This window comes from Electrona antarctica (assembly GCF_951216825.1).
Source record: "Electrona antarctica genome assembly, chromosome: 15".
NCBI classification, from domain to species: domain Eukaryota; kingdom Metazoa; phylum Chordata; class Actinopteri; order Myctophiformes; family Myctophidae; genus Electrona; species Electrona antarctica.
This window is the reverse complement of record NC_136796.1, coordinates 11665746-11682579: the sequence shown is the minus strand read 5'-3', so window position 1 is coordinate 11682579 and position 16834 is coordinate 11665746. Positions and strand designations below refer to the sequence as shown.

General features: G+C 41.7%; 2 protein-coding genes across 2 annotated transcripts in view; one reads left to right on the top strand and one right to left on the bottom strand.

The window, feature by feature from the left end:
* LOC306938783 (uncharacterized protein) overlaps positions 1–16834 on the top strand; it is a 235282-nt gene that overhangs the window by 32947 nt on the left and 185501 nt on the right. The gene's annotated exons all lie outside the window — the stretch shown is intronic.
* Positions 6075–15168, bottom strand: slc39a4 (solute carrier family 39 member 4). Its single transcript, XM_079522587.1, has 12 exons — positions 14953–15168; positions 11678–12022; positions 10918–11122; positions 10301–10419; positions 9905–10100; positions 9624–9796; positions 8838–9020; positions 8615–8710; positions 8317–8371; positions 8046–8198; positions 7277–7464; positions 6075–7039 (listed from the first exon to the last, which is right to left on the bottom strand). Exons 1-12 carry the CDS (start codon positions 15157–15159, stop codon positions 6911–6913), a joined length of 2049 nt encoding a protein of 682 aa, XP_079378713.1. The 5' UTR covers positions 15160–15168; the 3' UTR covers positions 6075–6910.

The window sequence follows — 16834 nt, the reverse complement described above, 5'->3', positions numbered from 1 at the left end:
AGATTTGCAAATGATTGGTAAAGGAATCCGTTTTGGGGTTTTCCCCTACAGTGGGATGGCTGCCAGAATGGTATGGTAGAAAAGACCCTTAGTTTGGTTAGGTGGAGATAGCTGGCACGATACGCCGACATGAGATCCAACATCCAAGTGGCAATGTTGTCTTTTCTTTCTTGGTGATGGTTAGAAATGCTCTCATTTATAAAGATTTTCCACAGTGTTCATTTTTAATTCAGTAGAATAAAACAGTGATTTAACTGTGTGGATGCGATCTGTGAATTAGCAGTAGCACCTCAACCTGAAGTACTGTAATGTCATCATAGAATGTTAGTACCAGATCTGTCTGACGCAGATAAAAAGCAATGAAAAACAAACTTGTTACAGTGACTCAAAGACTTGAAAGAAATAAGCACATGAAAAGACTTTGCCCCTTGATCTCTGTTATGAGGAAGTTGGAAAAGAAAATACCGTACACCCACTTCACCAGTGCTAGTTTCTGTTGACTCACGTTTAGAACTTTCTACAAGTATGCGAATATTAACAGTTTTTGTTTGACCTTTTCGCCCCTTTCCTTGTTGTTCCTCCTATAATGATTTTAATGTTTATTTTTGACGGAATCGATACAGTCTATATATATATATATATATTATATTATATTTTTGAGTGGTGCGAACCACTCCAACAACTGGCTTTGTTATTACCCGTGTGTGTTTGTGCCTGTACAGGTGAGCATGGTTGCTATGGTTAGTATGTGACGTCACTGACATCACCGACATCACGTCAGAGTGAGTAACTATAACAATAAATGTGTAGGTGCACCACTCAGTTCACACGGGTGTGATTATATTTATATATATATATATATATCTGGCTAGAAGGTTCACCCACGCTGCTGGCCAATGGAGAGCGACGTCGCCACATGGCAGCCATCTTGCTTCAGGTAGCTCGCCCACTCATGTGTCTGGGGCAGTATACTATATTTATATGATTTACAGTTTTTCTGGCTTTTCAATTCAAAGACGGAACAAAAACATTCTCCCATGTCAGCATTAAAAGGAACAATAACGGCAAAATCAATGAGGGCTTATTGACAATACACTATAGCAACAGCATGCGGTCGTATATCTACAGACAGTACAGATACTGGTCTGTTTGACCAGTATCTTTACTGATTCCTCATCAGCGTAAGCACACTAAACCACCAGTATCTGTACTGATTCCCTCATCAGCGTAAGCATAGGCTACTAAAACAAACATGCTTGTGGCACCATGGTCATTGCTTTATCAGGACACGATGCCCAATGATGCCGGATGTAACTGTTGAAATGCAACTAATCTACAATGTAGATTAGATTTGTTTAGTTTTTTGTATTGTGTACTCATTCATATCATAATAATAATTATAGGTCACTGTATTAGAGGGTAAATGTTGAGGTCTGAGACCTCTGTCAGTTCAAAGTGTAAATGTGTCAGCTATTAAAGGACAACTTTAGTTTTTTTCAACCAAGGTTCATGTTTTAGGTTGTTATTAGAGAAAGTAAAAGATTAGTGTTAATTTTTTTCATTTGCTGCTTTCTTTCGTTTTAGGGATTTTAGCTGTTTTTGACAGGGGGGGGCGGGGTTATTCGAGCATGGGGCTAAATATGTGTTTACCGGTATTTACAACATTTTATAGTGGTTTATTTTTTTATTATTTACTATAGTCCTACTAGACCCCAAGAAATCTGGACACAAAAGATCACGAGATCTACTGAATGTGTCAAACTGACATATTAAGCCTATGACACACAGTGTGGCTTCCCCCCAGTAGGCCTCCTTCACATTCAGTAGATCCTGTGATCTTCTGTGGCCAGATGTAATTTCCTGGGGTCTATTAGGACTATAGTAAATAATAAAAAATTAAATCGCCATAATATTTAGTTAAAAAAATACATATTTAGCCCCATGCTCGAATGCCCCTGCCCCCCCTGTCAAAAATAGCTAAAATCCCTAAAAGAAAGCAGCAAATGAAAAAAAAATTAACACTCATCTTTTACTTTCTCTAATAACAACATAAAACATGAACCTTGGTTGAAAAAAACTAAAGTTGTCCTTTAAGGAAGGAGTGGATATACTGTATAACTGTCATTATAGTGAATTAAACACTTAACTAAGAATAATGGGCATTCAACTACAATTGGCCGTCTAATTATTACTGGCAATAGTCAATGTTATCAGTACAGTAGAGGGTTCATGGTCACTAAGACCAGAATTCCCCAAAGCAGATTACAAAGTCCAAACACATTTTTTGATTTGCAGTGTGCAGAACACGTACAATGAAATATACCTGTATAATTCTATCACTATTGCAGTTTAGTGTGTGGTGGCAACGAGTCATCACACCCATACACTCATTCACCCGTGACCCTATCACCAATGAGGATTACTGCTGATGACCTCTGATGATCCTCAGCACTGAGTAGCTATGATTCATATGACTTCACTTTCAAAGTGCCCACTGTATGCTCATTTTGTTCCCACCCTCTTGTGTTAACGATAGGCATTCACCTGGTGTTCGTACGCTAACTGCTGACACTATTGCTGTGCTAAATTAATCATTCACTTTTCAAGCACTTAAATGTATGGCACTTTCAAACACCCACAAGTACAATGGCAAATGCATAGAGCAGTGGCTTTAAAAAGTGGGGTCCAGGGTTTCCCCACTACAGGCTCCAGGGGGTCCCCAGCCAAATGTGGAGTAGTTTAACTGTCATTTGATTCACTTGAATGTATCCCAAGAGAGAGTGACCCCACCCGTCCTTCCTGTTCTGACACGCCCTCATAACATTCCGTTTAGATTACTGCAATTCCATTTTCATTGGTATCAGTCAATCAGCCCTAAACCGTCTCCAATTAGTCCAAAATTCAGCAGCCAGGCTCCTAACCAGCACCAAGAAGAGAGACCACATCACCCCCATCCTGGCTTCCCTCCACTGGTTACCAGTGAAATTCAGAATTCATTTTAAGTCCCTTATATTTGTTTATAAAGCTCTGAATGGCCTAGCCCCTGCCTACATCACAGACCTGGTAAAATACCCCCCCACCACTAGGCACCTCAGATCCACAGACCTTGAGCTTCTAGATGTCCCGACAACCAAGTTGAGGCTTAGAGGCGACCGTGCCTTCTCGGTTGCAGCCCCTAGGCTATGGAACACCATCCCCTACTCCATCAGAACCTCCCCCTCCATTGAAGTTTTTAAATCCAGACTTAAAACCCTGTTTTACTTTTTACTGTTTTACCCAAGCATTTGATTGCCCGTGACCTTGTTCTTGTTTTTTTCACTTAATTTTTATTGATGAAAAGAGACAACAAAACAATTCTTGTTTTTAAACCAGTATATCGTTTGATTTTTATGATAACCTTAGTTTGCTTATAATTGTGCTTTTATTGTCTGTAATTTTCTTTTTGCTGTGTTCTCACTATATGTCGTGTTGATGAAATGTCTGTACAGCACTTTGGTACAATGGAAATTGTTTTTAAATGTGCTTTATAAATAAAGGTGATTTGATTTGATTCCATATGTTGATGTTGATCTGAACTCATCAAACCCTGTACACTCAAGACACGCTCCATGGCCAGTAAAGAATTCATTCCATATGTTGATCTGACCCCCATGCCAAAGCGTCAGCGCTCGCCCAGCAGTCTGCCGTCACCCAGGCAGATGCATGCACTCTCGCCCTCAGGGCGTCTTACTGGTAGTTTACTTTATAAATGTACATTCTGTGACTAAGTGAAAGCTGTTCTTTTGTATCATCCCATAAAGAGTCAGCTGCCTTGCTTTATGGCTCCTTTTTATATTCCAAGGACACCATCCCTCTCTTGGGCCCTTCTCTCTCTTTGCCAGTATAACACAGGACTGACAGTCACACTTACAATAAACTGGAGTTATAATAAAACTGTAGTTAGAGTTATAGTGCGATCATTCAATCATTCACCTGTATGTCTCTGCTTTCACTGTGTACTGTACATGTGTCTCTTTCTCTGTGCACCCTCTGCCCTTTTCTCTTGCTCAGCCTTGCTGATAACAAATCAGATAAGAGTCACAGAGATGGTATTGTCGAAGGCAAAGAGAGCTTGCAGATTGTTTTGTTTTATTCGGATAGGATACTGAGGAAACATGGAAATGATCCAGAGGGATGACAGGAGGTAGCACAGGTCCCTGAGGTGGGAATCAAACTGGGGACATTGCCAAATGATGTGGTCAGTGAGTGCATTGACTCAGTGTTTGTCTGCCACTTCGATCTGACGCTGGAGAAACATGATATATTGATCTGTATTCTCGTAGCCATCCTTCCTTAACACACACACACTAGTTCTCCTGTTGCACATGACATCATCCTCATCCTCTTCATTACTTCCTTCTAATTTGTCAGTTGTGTTTTGGCTTTGACTGATTGCTGTCTCTGTGCATCATCAAGGCTTTTATGCAGGGTTTTCTTCTTTGACTTTAGTTTTTAATGGGATTCTGTCACTTTATTTGGTGCTTTGGTGTACTGCAGTCCCTGTCACTGAGCACTGTTGGCCTGGGGAGGGTGTAAACTACTACACTACAGTGTGCAGACTGTAGCTCCCTTGAAGTACCCTTGAAGTGACTTGTCACTCTGTGGATGCCACAATAAAAGTCACTTCAAGTGTTCGTTTTGGGTTCAACACCTGCCGTCTACAGTATGTTATTGTGCCTCCTCCATGTTGGCGTGTGTAAGTTCACCCGAACACCTGGCCAAGCTTACAGAGGTCATTACTGTATGTGGAATTGTGGATAACTGGATACAGTAGTTAAACCTAATAACTCTTAATTACTGTAGATTAGATGGTGGAGTAGTGACCACAGTAATACTGTACTTTAGTCCGGGGAACCGATGGCCCAGTGGTTAAGGCGCATGCTACAGTATACAGTATAGGCTCTATTGCAGCCTGACAGAGAGTTGCAGGTTTCTGTCACTCTTCGGTAAATGGTAAATGGTAGCGCCTTTATCCAAGGCTTTATCCATGGGTGCATTTCATTCACCCATTCACACACACACACCGATTGCGGCGGAAGCCATGCAAGGTACAGTACCAACCAGCACATCGGGAGCAATTTAGGGTTCAGTGTCTTGCCCAAGGACACTTCGACATGTTGACAGGAGGAGCCGGGATTCAAACCGCCGACCCATGGATCATTGGACAACCTGCTCTACCTCCTGAGCCACAGTCGCCCGCCCCGTTGTGCAGAAAACCCCCAAAATATCTTCAAAAAGACTTCACAGTCCTGCAGCATATATACAGTACGTATACTGTACAGTATGTGCGTATGTGTCTGGCTGTCTTCTTCCTCTTGTGCATACGCATGTCAGAAATCATACAACATGCCTGCGTGCATACATATTACATACGGTCAGAAAGCCTAGTTTAATATGCATGTTTGTTTGAGTGTACTCCGTACATGCCCATAGTGTTTGAGTGTACTCCGTACATGCCCATAGTGTTTGAGTGTACTCCGTACATGCCCATAATGCTTGCTTGTGTGATGAGTTGTCGGTGGACTCTGGTGGTCTGACTCAATCCCAGTAGCAGATAAGATTAAACCCGATAATGAGATACCGGTATGTCCAGTTTCCACTGAATAAGCTAGAATGAATCCTTTCAGAACGTCTTATGGCTTTTCCTAACAAGAAAGAAGCTATGGAATGTAAAATACCCTTGTTTAGTTTAATGTTTAATGTCACATTAAAACCATGTGGTAAGAGACACTCATACTATAGGATTAAAATCATTCCCATTGAGCTTGTCTGACTTACACTAAAACAGCCATTTCAGAACTTTTTTCATGTGTTTAAGATAATTAAAATACTGTACATTTATAGTAGTATAGAGACCAACCAACCACTTTACCATTAATTTGGCCTGTTGAAAGTCAGTTACTGTTACAGCCATAAAAGCCAGCCGTTTATGCAATGATAATAATCTAAATCTGGGAGCACCTTGTGGGACAAACTGTTTGAAACAGCCAAAAATAAAAATGAACAAATAAGAAATTATTTATTTAAAGAGCTTTCATTTCAAACAACAGGATAATGCAACAACAAAAACAATACAAAATAAATCCATATGGTTCACTCTCATACATTTGGCATACAACTTTACATTTCATAACATCAACAACAAATTAAATCACATTCTTTATACAGTTCTCAGTGATATACTGTAATACAGGCCAGGATACTGTATCTAAACACATTTTAGTCTCTAATTTATTCTTACGTCTCTCGTCACTATGCTGGAAAAAGTATTTCAGCATACTGGTAGTGGTAAGCACTTAATGGTAGGGTAAGTGATTTTTTGTTAATGGTTAAACAGCTCTATATTCTGAAAGTACTCGTTGATATAGACTCAATGGAGGGTTTGTTCAGTAACGGGAGTCTCCCTGTCTGCTCTTTACTTCGTAAACAGATGAATGTAAATGTTAGGTCGGGATACCTATTTTATCCAATCAGAAGAGAAAACTTGCACAGAATACAGATTAAACAAATGAAATCGGGAAGTGATGACAACATTTGAAGTTGCACGTGGGAAAAATAAAAAAAAAGTAACGTAAAAAATAATGCTTTAAATTCAAGTAAAACAACCGATAGAATATTAAATGAAATGAACATATCCCATTGTGATAGAATGTGTACAGTATACGTATCAACTGTCTACATGCATTGTCTTGAACCATCCATGTTCTTCCCACTGTAAAGAATATGTGATATCTGGTCTTCCTCTCTCTTTGAATAATCCCAAAGTAGAATGACCAGTCTACTGAGAAGACCAGATTTTGTTCGACGTGTACTCATTCCCGTGGCATCTGTGTTTGTATGTCTGTGTCTCTGTCCATCTCTTTCCTTTGGTTTAGATGCCTATCTGGTCCTCGTACAGTGACAGCAGCAGTAGGATGCCCCAGCCAGAAAGCAGACCTATGTTTTGCAGGAGAAACATCAGCCAGGGTCTCTCATAGTTGATGTGGACCATAGTTGGCAGCTAGAGAGCAGAGATGGTGGATAGAGGAAGAATAAAAAAGAGGGCCGGGTTAGAGGAGCAGGGGAGAGGGAAAATGTTTAGCAAACATCTTCTGTACCCTAGTGACTGACATGCACACATTTAGCATCTAACACATATTTGACACATGCTTCATAGACTTACTGTCACGTATATAAACAATCCAGCCGTTTTGGCAGGGGTCTATTGTTTAATTCATTAGACACACAAAACACTCACCATATCAGCCAGTCCAACATATAAAAAGAGTCCTGCAGTGACTGCAGCTATCCATTGTCTGGTGGCGAGGTCAGTGGCCACAGACAGAGCAATATACAGGCCTATGAAAGATGTACAGGCACTGCCAACATTCAACAATAAGGCCTTACGTACAGAAATACCACAGTGAAGCAATATGGCAAAATCACCTAGAAAGAAACAAACAAACAAAGGGGTTAGTTGCTATTTGATATTTAATGTTGATATAACCTTCACATTATTTTCATATAAATAAAATAATCTAATTTTAAATTGTGATTATTCAAACAATGCTGATGCCATGTCCTCACAATCTGAAAAGCTTTCTAAGGTCAAAATATTGTCTACTCTATATCTAAGTTGTTTGTATCATAGACACATAAAGGTAGACCCCTCTTCTGGCTCTGGGGCGTGTGTTCTCGAGAGGGGGCAAATATTCCCGAGATTCCTCGTGAAGCATAGTGGAAGCATGAGCGGAAGCTTGTCAAGCTTCCACAAGCGTAACGTAAGTCCCGAAAAAAACGCGCTGTGATTGGCCACTTGAGTGGCAGCGAGCGACATGGAGGAGTCGCATGACTGACGTCACTTGGGCAGCGACGCAGCGTGCCTTCAGCACTATTCCTGCGCACTTCCGCCCCCTCTTGCACACATATGGCTCCAACGAACTGCAGCGGCCAATGAGGCATCAATTTTTTTAATATCTATGGTTTGTATGTTTTCTGTGTGTTCTGCTTTCTTTTCTTTTTCTTACCAAGTTCATGTGGTAGTTCGTGGCAGAGTACAGCAAGTGATGTGGCCAAGCCTGACTTCCACGATAGAGAGAAAGCTGCACCGATGGCCAAACCATCTGCAAAGTTATGGATCCCATCACCTATAGTTATCATGAAGGGCAGCAGACGCTCTTCTACAGGGACATACACACAGACAGAGAGATTAGTGTTTCAATTAGAGTTCCTCTAAAGTGAGGTGGGATAGTTATTCATCAAAATGCTGTGGTGTGTCTGTGTGTCCGCTTATCTCACCTCTGCTGCGCTCTTTCATTGGAGACTTCTCGTCGTTGCTGTTTTCAGGGTCAAACTGAAATAGATACATTTTATTAACATTATTATTATTATTATATACATTGTCGGTTATAGTGATTAATGGGACTAAATTAGTTTGTAAATCAGAAAAATGTGTTTTGATCAAATATACAGTAGTGTGTGTGTGTGTGTGTGTGTGTGTGTGTGTGTGTGTGTGCGTGCGTGCGTGCGTGCGTGCGTGCGTGCGTGCGTGCGTGCGTGCGTGCGTGCGTGCGTGCGTGCGTGCGTAACATCTCACCAGGACCACTTGTGATGCCGACTGGTTCTTTTCCTTCTCTTTTTGGTACATTTGTATAACCTTGCCATGATCACAGTGATGAGGATCAGATTCTTCCTGGAGACGGAGACAAAGAAAGAGACACGGTGAAAGAGAGTATTAATTAAAGCACTAAAGGCAGAATGTAAAATAAAAGAAAGACACACACAGTTTAACAAAGTGTGTTTGTGTGTGCACGCCTTACCCCGTGATGATGAGGATGATGATGATGGTTGTCTTTTTTACGAGTGACCAGAGAAAAGATACATTCCATCAGGTAAAAGTAGTAGATCCCAGCCATCACCACCAGCATCTTGTATATGTAGTCCATATCCTTACCATGGCGGTGGCTCTCACTGTCAGTTGAGTGCACGTGTAGGCCTAGGAACTGAACACAGACCAACAGAGGTTGTCTTTGAGCCTTTGATTCTTTGAGCCTTTGAGTAATGGTCACAGAAAAACTGACCAGTACAGCTGTTGTTCAAGTAAATGTTCCACCTTTTAAAAGAACCATACTGGTGGTCTGGAATGTTTAGCCCACTATGACTCATAGTATCGTATACAAGACATTACTGTAGACCATTTTCCCAAAGCATACCATGGTTTGTTTCATTTTTTTTTTTAGGAAGCAATTGGTTCCAATTAATTTATTCAGTATAATATGAAAATCAACTTGGAGAGACTTGCATAATTAGCTGCGGACAGACACAAGTGCTCTTCTAGAAGGCCACATCATAAAATAATTGTGGAAATGGTCCATGTTTTTCAGCATGCCCCCCGTGGCGTCATGTGGCGGCCAAGTCTATGGACTCACTTCTGTGACTTTTAGTAAACTAATTGACTAACAAAGTATTTGTCAACTACGACCAAAATCACAGATGAATTGATTATTATTATCATATGAGGAGACAGCTCTAATGTTTAAGATTACGAGTGTACCCCTCCAGGCTCCCTCCTCTCAGTCCGTCTAGCTAGGTATCCCTCCACTCACCATGGGTAACAGGTGCAGTAAAGCATCCCCAGTGAGTGAACCAACAGCCAGGCTGATGCTAAACTGGATGGACAACTGGAACAAGCTTGAGCAGGACGTACACAGCAACACCACAATGCCAAACATGGAGGTTAGTGTGATCACAATGTTGGCTATGGTTGCATAGATGTATTCTGAAGAGAGAGAAGGGGAGAGTGGAAAAATGAGGGAGAGAGATAGATCAAGATCATCTGTGGTGAGAAACGTAGCTTCTTCTGTAGCCTATATAAGTCTGTACTCACTCTCAGTCTCTGTAAGCTGGTCTGGTGCTGGTGGTGTTACGGTGCCCTCACCGCCGCCCTCACAGGCCCCACTCAGGATCTGCTGAACCAGTGCTGGGCTGAGCCGGCCCAAGTCGGACCGATCCAGGACAGAAGCAGCGGTGGCGTTTCCCCCCATGCTGTGGATCAGTACCAGCTCCTCAGCTGAGAAACAACGCTGGAAGAGAGAAAACAAGACAATTTACTTCACAATGTGTGTGTGTGTGTGTGTGTGTGTGTGTGTGTGTGTGTGTGCGTGCGTGCGTGCGTGCGTGCGTGCGTGCGTGCGTGCGTGCGTGCGTGCGTGCGTGCGTGCGTGCGTGCGTGCGTGCGTGCGTGCGTGTGTGTGTGTGTGTGTGTGTGTGCGTGTGTGTGTACCTGGTCCCATGTGTTGTTTCTGTTGTTTCTCCCATATCCCTCATGCTGCTCATCCTCGTGATCCTCGTGATTCTCATTGCTAGCGCCAATGCCCAAGGTCATCATGAGAGTTTCTAGGTCTACAGAGCACAAATGCAAACTGGCTTTAACACAAGATCACAAGACATTTTTACAATATGGGGTTTCAATACCGTTTTAACTTTGTTCCAGAAATGCTCTCCCTAAAGCAGGGGTTTTCAACAGGTGGTCCGTGGACCACTGGTTGTCCGTGGAGGTATCGCATGAGGTCCCTGACCATGCATTTAGTAATGCATGAAATTTGTTGGTTAAAAACCTGGTGACCTATGATGACCGTCCATCATGTAGTAATTTACTGACGTAAGTTAGAGTTAGAATCTCAAAAGGGGGAAGTGCACCAGATTGTCTGGTTGAGTCATTATTAGGAATTATTAGTAGTCGAATACCATACCATGTATCAGGTAACAGCCTGCTAGATTGATTCGTTTTATACTAATCTGTATATGGAGGATGTCACGTTTGTAGTATACACAAACTAATTTAGTAGGCCCTGCGTAAAAGTACAAATGTCTGTCTGCCTCCACAAACCGTATATTTACCATGGACAGTGAAGTTATCCGACCCTTTACGCTGCATGATGTAATCCAGGAAGAAACTCTCTTCAGGCAGGCTGATGATACAGTGACCTTGCAGCACATGGTACAAGACACGACCCAACACTGCACCCACTTCCCCTTTCTGCCCTGTGCCTGATGATGATGATGCATTGACCTCCAGCATGATGTCATTTGGTCTAACACAGCCCTGGTTACATAACAATGATAAAACAGAGAAGAGAGGGTTTTGAGCTGAGCTGATAAGAGATCAACAGCTCTGCAACATCCTGCAACTGACCACATAATCGCAATGTTCCAAGTTCAATTCTGTCTTGAAACTTGTGTACCTCCTTTTCTCTCCCCAGTTCCCTTTTTCTCTATCCTATCATAAAGTTAAAAAAAAACAAAAAAAAAGTGCTTTAGTGGCCAACCCATTGGCAATGCTACTAGTACTACCAGTCTCTTTATTGCTATTAACAACAAAAATAAATCAGTGGGGTTTCCCACCCCGAGTAGGCTATGACATAAGAGCAAAATGGCCGCTATGTGAATATGGTCAATATGGGATATACTTGTGTATGCGTAGTGATGCACAGGAGCGGGGATTGAACCCCAGTCTCCCACTCGCCAGACCGATGCACAACCTGTCGTGCCAATAGGGCTGATCCCAATTGGCAAGGCTGTTGTGGGCCGGGTCTTAATTGGCTGGGTGCTACTACTGTATACATATGCATTTACATTATTGCAATAGTCTCATGCTCACCTCATGGTCTGAGGCCTTATAGTGCACCTCTATTTCTTGAATCAGAAGCTCCAGTCCTTGTACGTCTATGTGCTTATGTTCATGACCAGGTTCTCTCTCCTGGTGCCGGTGATCTTGGTGTTCATGGAGTGTGATTTTTTGTAGCAGGTGTTCAGTCTCTTTGCCCCACGTTCCCTCTACGATGGCTGTACAGGCCCTGGCAGGAGAGGTCAGATAGAACACACAGCCAGCTGCCAAGTGGCTGAGCTCTGATACACGGACTAGAAGTTTGTCCTCTCTTTCTTGTCCTTCATCATGGATGGAGTGATTGCCGATCAGCTGGTAAATGTTCTCTGTCAGATTGCACTAGACACACACACACACACACACACACACACACACACACACACACACACACACACCGCTTTAAAATGCAGCTTACCAAAGTTGGTTATTACATATTGCCATAGTCCACACACATAAGAAAAAGGCCTTGGAGCTTTAACATTGAAAGTGGAAAGATCTCACAAGTACACCATAAATAGGTCTATTTGAACCTACGGCTCCTTAGAGAATGACATGTTATGGAATCTCACCCCAACGATTATCATGGTGTTTCACTTAGTCCTATTTGTCTTGTCTTTTTCTTATATGTGGAGTATAATGTGACAGATTATACACATGTCATAGGTTATTGAGAAACTCTCACAGGAGAATAATGGCATTCAATTGTGCCACAGCTGTGTGCACACACACAGAATGGGTGGAGCATTATCTGTTTAAGATCGTGGTTGTAAGAAGAATTGTTAAAAAATACTAGAGGGTCTGAAACTTCCGTCAAAAGCACCCTGGGGTCTTTTAAGTAGCTGGTTGAGTATAGGGAATGTATGTTTGCATTGTGCATTGATCTGCTGTCTTTTTAAAGCTGGTGAAGATAAGAGAGATGGGGAAAGCATAAGGAACCTTGGCGGATGTCAACTAGGTTGTCTTGACCTTCTGCGGTGTGCATAGACTTTGGCCAGGCAGGGAAATATTTTACTGTCATGCAGAGGTTAAACAAAAGGAAATAGAGCATTACTAGAGTGCCAGACTATATTTCCTGTTGTGATACGGCTGCTTGTCTTGCACCTGGGCCACGGATGTACCGTACATGCACTACCTTCCTCATAAGATTTGATTGAGATGTGCAGTTCATTCTGACCCAGATAAAGATAAGGAGAGCACACAAGGGCAGATAGACCCATAAACTGCTGACACACACACACACACGCACGCACGCACGCACGCACGCACGCACGCAAGCACGCACGCACGCACGCACGCACGCACGCCCGCACGCACACACACACACACACACACACACGCACAAGAAGCTAATGAGGATAATAACAAGACGATTCATGAACTAATGATCATCTGTTGACTCATCCAGCACAGCAGTGGGACAAGTCTGAAAACACATACTGTAGTAGTTGGATTTTAGGGTGTTGCCTTATTTGACACCTGACCCTGGAAAATTACAGTAAATAATAAACCTATGGGGGAGACAGGCAACTTTTAAACTCTTACGCTTGCTGTACAGTTCATTTTATTGTATTTACATTACTTTTTAGCCCGTTACATCACTATACTATAGATACCATAGTTATTTGCGAATAGATGCTGTTGTCCAGGTTCCCTCAATTGGTCAGTTCATTCCCTTTATTATTTAATAGGTTCTCTTTATTGATTAGACTAATTGTTACAGCTTGCTGCCTTTGTTGACTAGCATGCAATGATATCAGAACATGAATTACCTGCCAAATACAGTAACGTGGATTCTACTTTAGTTTTACATAAGACAATGATTCCCAACCTTTTTAATTTCAACAACTCCCAATTTGATATATATTATAGGTCACAGACCACCATTTGATTAGACCCCCCCCATTCTCAAAACCTTTTTGAGGGGCACTAGCCCCTCCTATGTCCAGCTTTGAGGGTGCGTGTAAACACAAACATTGTCCCAACACAAACATTCATGCCATTGATAATGAATGGCCAGTTTTACGTCATTGTCACAACACAAACATTAAATGCCATTGACAATGAATGGCCAGATTTGAGCGTTTGTCCGAACACAAACATTAAATGCTATTGACAATGGTCCCTCACTTCAAACGGGTGTGATTTTTATTATATTAGACGTAATTTGGTCTGATATGGTTTGTCATTTGGTCGAGAATTCCTTTAGCTACTGCTTATATATAGGTACAGACAGTAAAACTAAAAATATATATCAAAATATAGCCATTCTTCTATGTTCTTGAGTTGTTTGTATTTTGTAGGCTATACTAGGCTACATATGGTGAAGATTAGCTATCGATAATATGCTGGAACCAACCATGATCAAGGACCCCAGGGGTCCAGTTATCTGTGTGCCATTAAGTGTAGAGTGTAGACCTGCTGAAACACTAAAATGAAACACAGAGAATTAAAATGTAGTAATTTGTCATTACCTTCAGCTGCTTTTAACCTATATGACAAATCCAAATGAAAATTGTCTATAAATTGCACATTGTTTGTGTGTGTGTGTGTGTGTGTGTGTGTGTGTGTGTGTGTGTGTGTGTGTGTGTGTGTGTGTGTGTGTGTGTGTGTACATACACATATACATACATACATACAGCCTACAATTAATTGGATTGGAAAGCAAAATATTCAATGTAATTTGATTTAGTAGGCAATATAGGCCTCCTGTCATTCCGGTCCTTATTATACAAGTTTTATAGCCTGTACATTCCACCAAACAGGCTGCTAAACACAGTAAAAGGTGCCAAGGTGTTCCATAACAGGGCATTGGAAAGGAGTCCGAGTCGTCCGACACCGGTTGAAAACGAACTTTGCGCATCATGATAACAGGATAGGATAGAGGCTATGCCATATTCCGCTAGATGTAATCCGAGGTTGGCTTGTGTTCAGCAAATAATGTTGAAAAATGAGAGGCTATATCAATTAATTAACTTTTCAGAAGAATCTGCAGCCAAAACTTGGCTACAGAGAAGTTCAGACAGAGAAGATATTGCAAGTATTTGGTCTCGATCCTTTATCCAAAGTAGGCAGGGGCTATAGTCCATAATTTGCCTACTGCAATCCCACGTTAAATATTTATATTAAATAAATGAAATGGCAAAAAGAAAAATCCATAAGATCTCCAGTCACTTGAAGCAACCAACAGCAATAGCCTTTGGACCTCGCCCTCTCCAACTGTGCGTCTCTCTGTCTGTCTACTGCGGAGTTGGGGGTCTAATAAAACTTACCTTTTCACACGACACCTCGCCGCCGCACTGCACACGTTTCTTCAGTAAATTAAAAAGCGAGCGAACAGAGTTTTCCGTCAGATACTCTTCTCCAGGCGACACGACACCCAGCACATCTCTGTATGCATCCTCCTCTACGGCGGACAGGGAATCAAAAGAACGCAAACTGGCAAACAGCAAGAGAAGGAATTGGGGCAAATAATGCATTGCTCGAGAACCCATTCCTTTAAAAAAAAAATCTGTTTGAGAAATATATCTTAAATTTGAAATAGATGTATTATATATATTTTAAAATGGATTCAATGGAACTGTATTTCAGTCCTGCAGAGGCTGATGAGCTGAAAATGTGTCTCACACTCACACACAGCATACGCTGTTAATTTAAAAGCACTGAGATGACCTGGACTTGTGATTGGTTGAGACGTGGCTCACGCTGGCCTTTACCTGTCCATAAAATCTGTCTATTTCACCTGTGTGTGCAGGCTATAGGCTAACAAGCACTATGTCTATAAGCCTATAATACACTATAATTCATTCAATGTCTCTCGTCATATTGGGGGTATTTGAGGTGATATTTTGATTTGTCTACTTGTATGACCTTGCTGTATGAACAGCATCATCAGGCCTGGCCTATAGCAAAAACATATTGTAGGTGCTAGGCTATAAAACACATGTGCTGCATATTTGCATATCCATTTAACACTATAGCCCATCATCAATCATGATTTTTGTCTAGGCTTAAACTCATTTGACATTCCATTACACATACAGTACAGTCAGTATAGGCTATATGTATGAAGTAGCCTATAAGGTGAGGAAGTAGAATTCTTAAGTTTTGCTCCTCAACATTGCAGGAACAGGAAACAATATAAAAATAGCAATAAAACAAAATGAAAATAGTACCAAAATATAAGTATAACAATTTCTCAGTGTAAGGTTCCGTGTGCACAGGTATTGGCTTTAGTTTAAGCATTTCTTTTTTTTTAAATGTTTTTTTTTTGTGGCTTTCGCCTTTATTTTATATTTTTTATGGAGGGACAGACAGTAGGCTGACAGGAAATGGGGAGAGAGATGGGGGGAAGACATAGCCTGGCTAATAAGCCAGACCGAATCAGCCGTTGGCAAAAAAGAAATTCCCTGCCGGCGGATTACGGTCTGGAGAGGCTCAATTGTACACCCATTTCCTACACCAGAGAACTGGTGTGGCCAATCGGGACAGGGAAGACATGCAGTAAGGGCCGTCGGGATCGGGAGTTGAACCCGCGGCACACTGCCAGACTGGATTACCAGCCAAGGTGCCTGGACCACTGAGCCATGGCCCAGGCCTAGTTTAGCCATTTTAAGTTTAAATGGTTAAACCCATATTATGGTTGAGCGGAGTCCCCCAGGTCTCTATACTAGTGTTTTCTATGTTCTGCTTTTCAGCTTTCGCTGACAATAGCCGATCAACTCAATTCTGTAGAAGATCTACAAAAACATCACCCTGTGTGTCCTGTGATACTGGCTGATGAACAGAGCCACCATTGTATGCAGTGAATAGCAGAGGGTTGGTTAGGCTACAGGTATAGAAGGTTATGGTATAGTCCCTGAGTAGAAACCAGAGGGTTAGCAGGCTACAGGTATTAGGGTATGGTGTGTCATAGTCCCTGAGTAGAAACCAGAGGGTTAGCAGGCTACAGGTAGAAGGGTATGGTGTGTCATAGTCCCTGAGTAGAAACCAGAGGGTTAGCAGGCTACAGGTAGAAGGGTATGGTGTGTCATAGTCCCTGAGTAGAAAGAAACCAGATATGATTTAAAGTTAAAGTTACAGTACTTGTACTCTAATTAGCATTTGTGTCTCATTTTTAAAGGTAGTATTTAGTAAACTGTATGAGTGTAAATT

Bases quoted from the DNA above. Each gene is read 5' to 3' on its own strand.
- slc39a4 (XM_079522587.1), bottom strand. From the start codon at position 15,159: ATGCATTATTTGCCCCAATTCCTTCTCTTGCTGTTTGCCAGTTTGCGT. The intron at 11,123-11,677 runs GTGAGCATGAGA...TTATGTAACCAG, and splicing joins ATAAGGCCTCAGACCATGAG to GGCTGTGTTAGACCAAATGA. The intron at 7,040-7,276 runs GTGAGTGTTTTG...TCTGCTCTCTAG, and splicing joins ATGTTGGACTGGCTGATATG to CTGCCAACTATGGTCCACAT.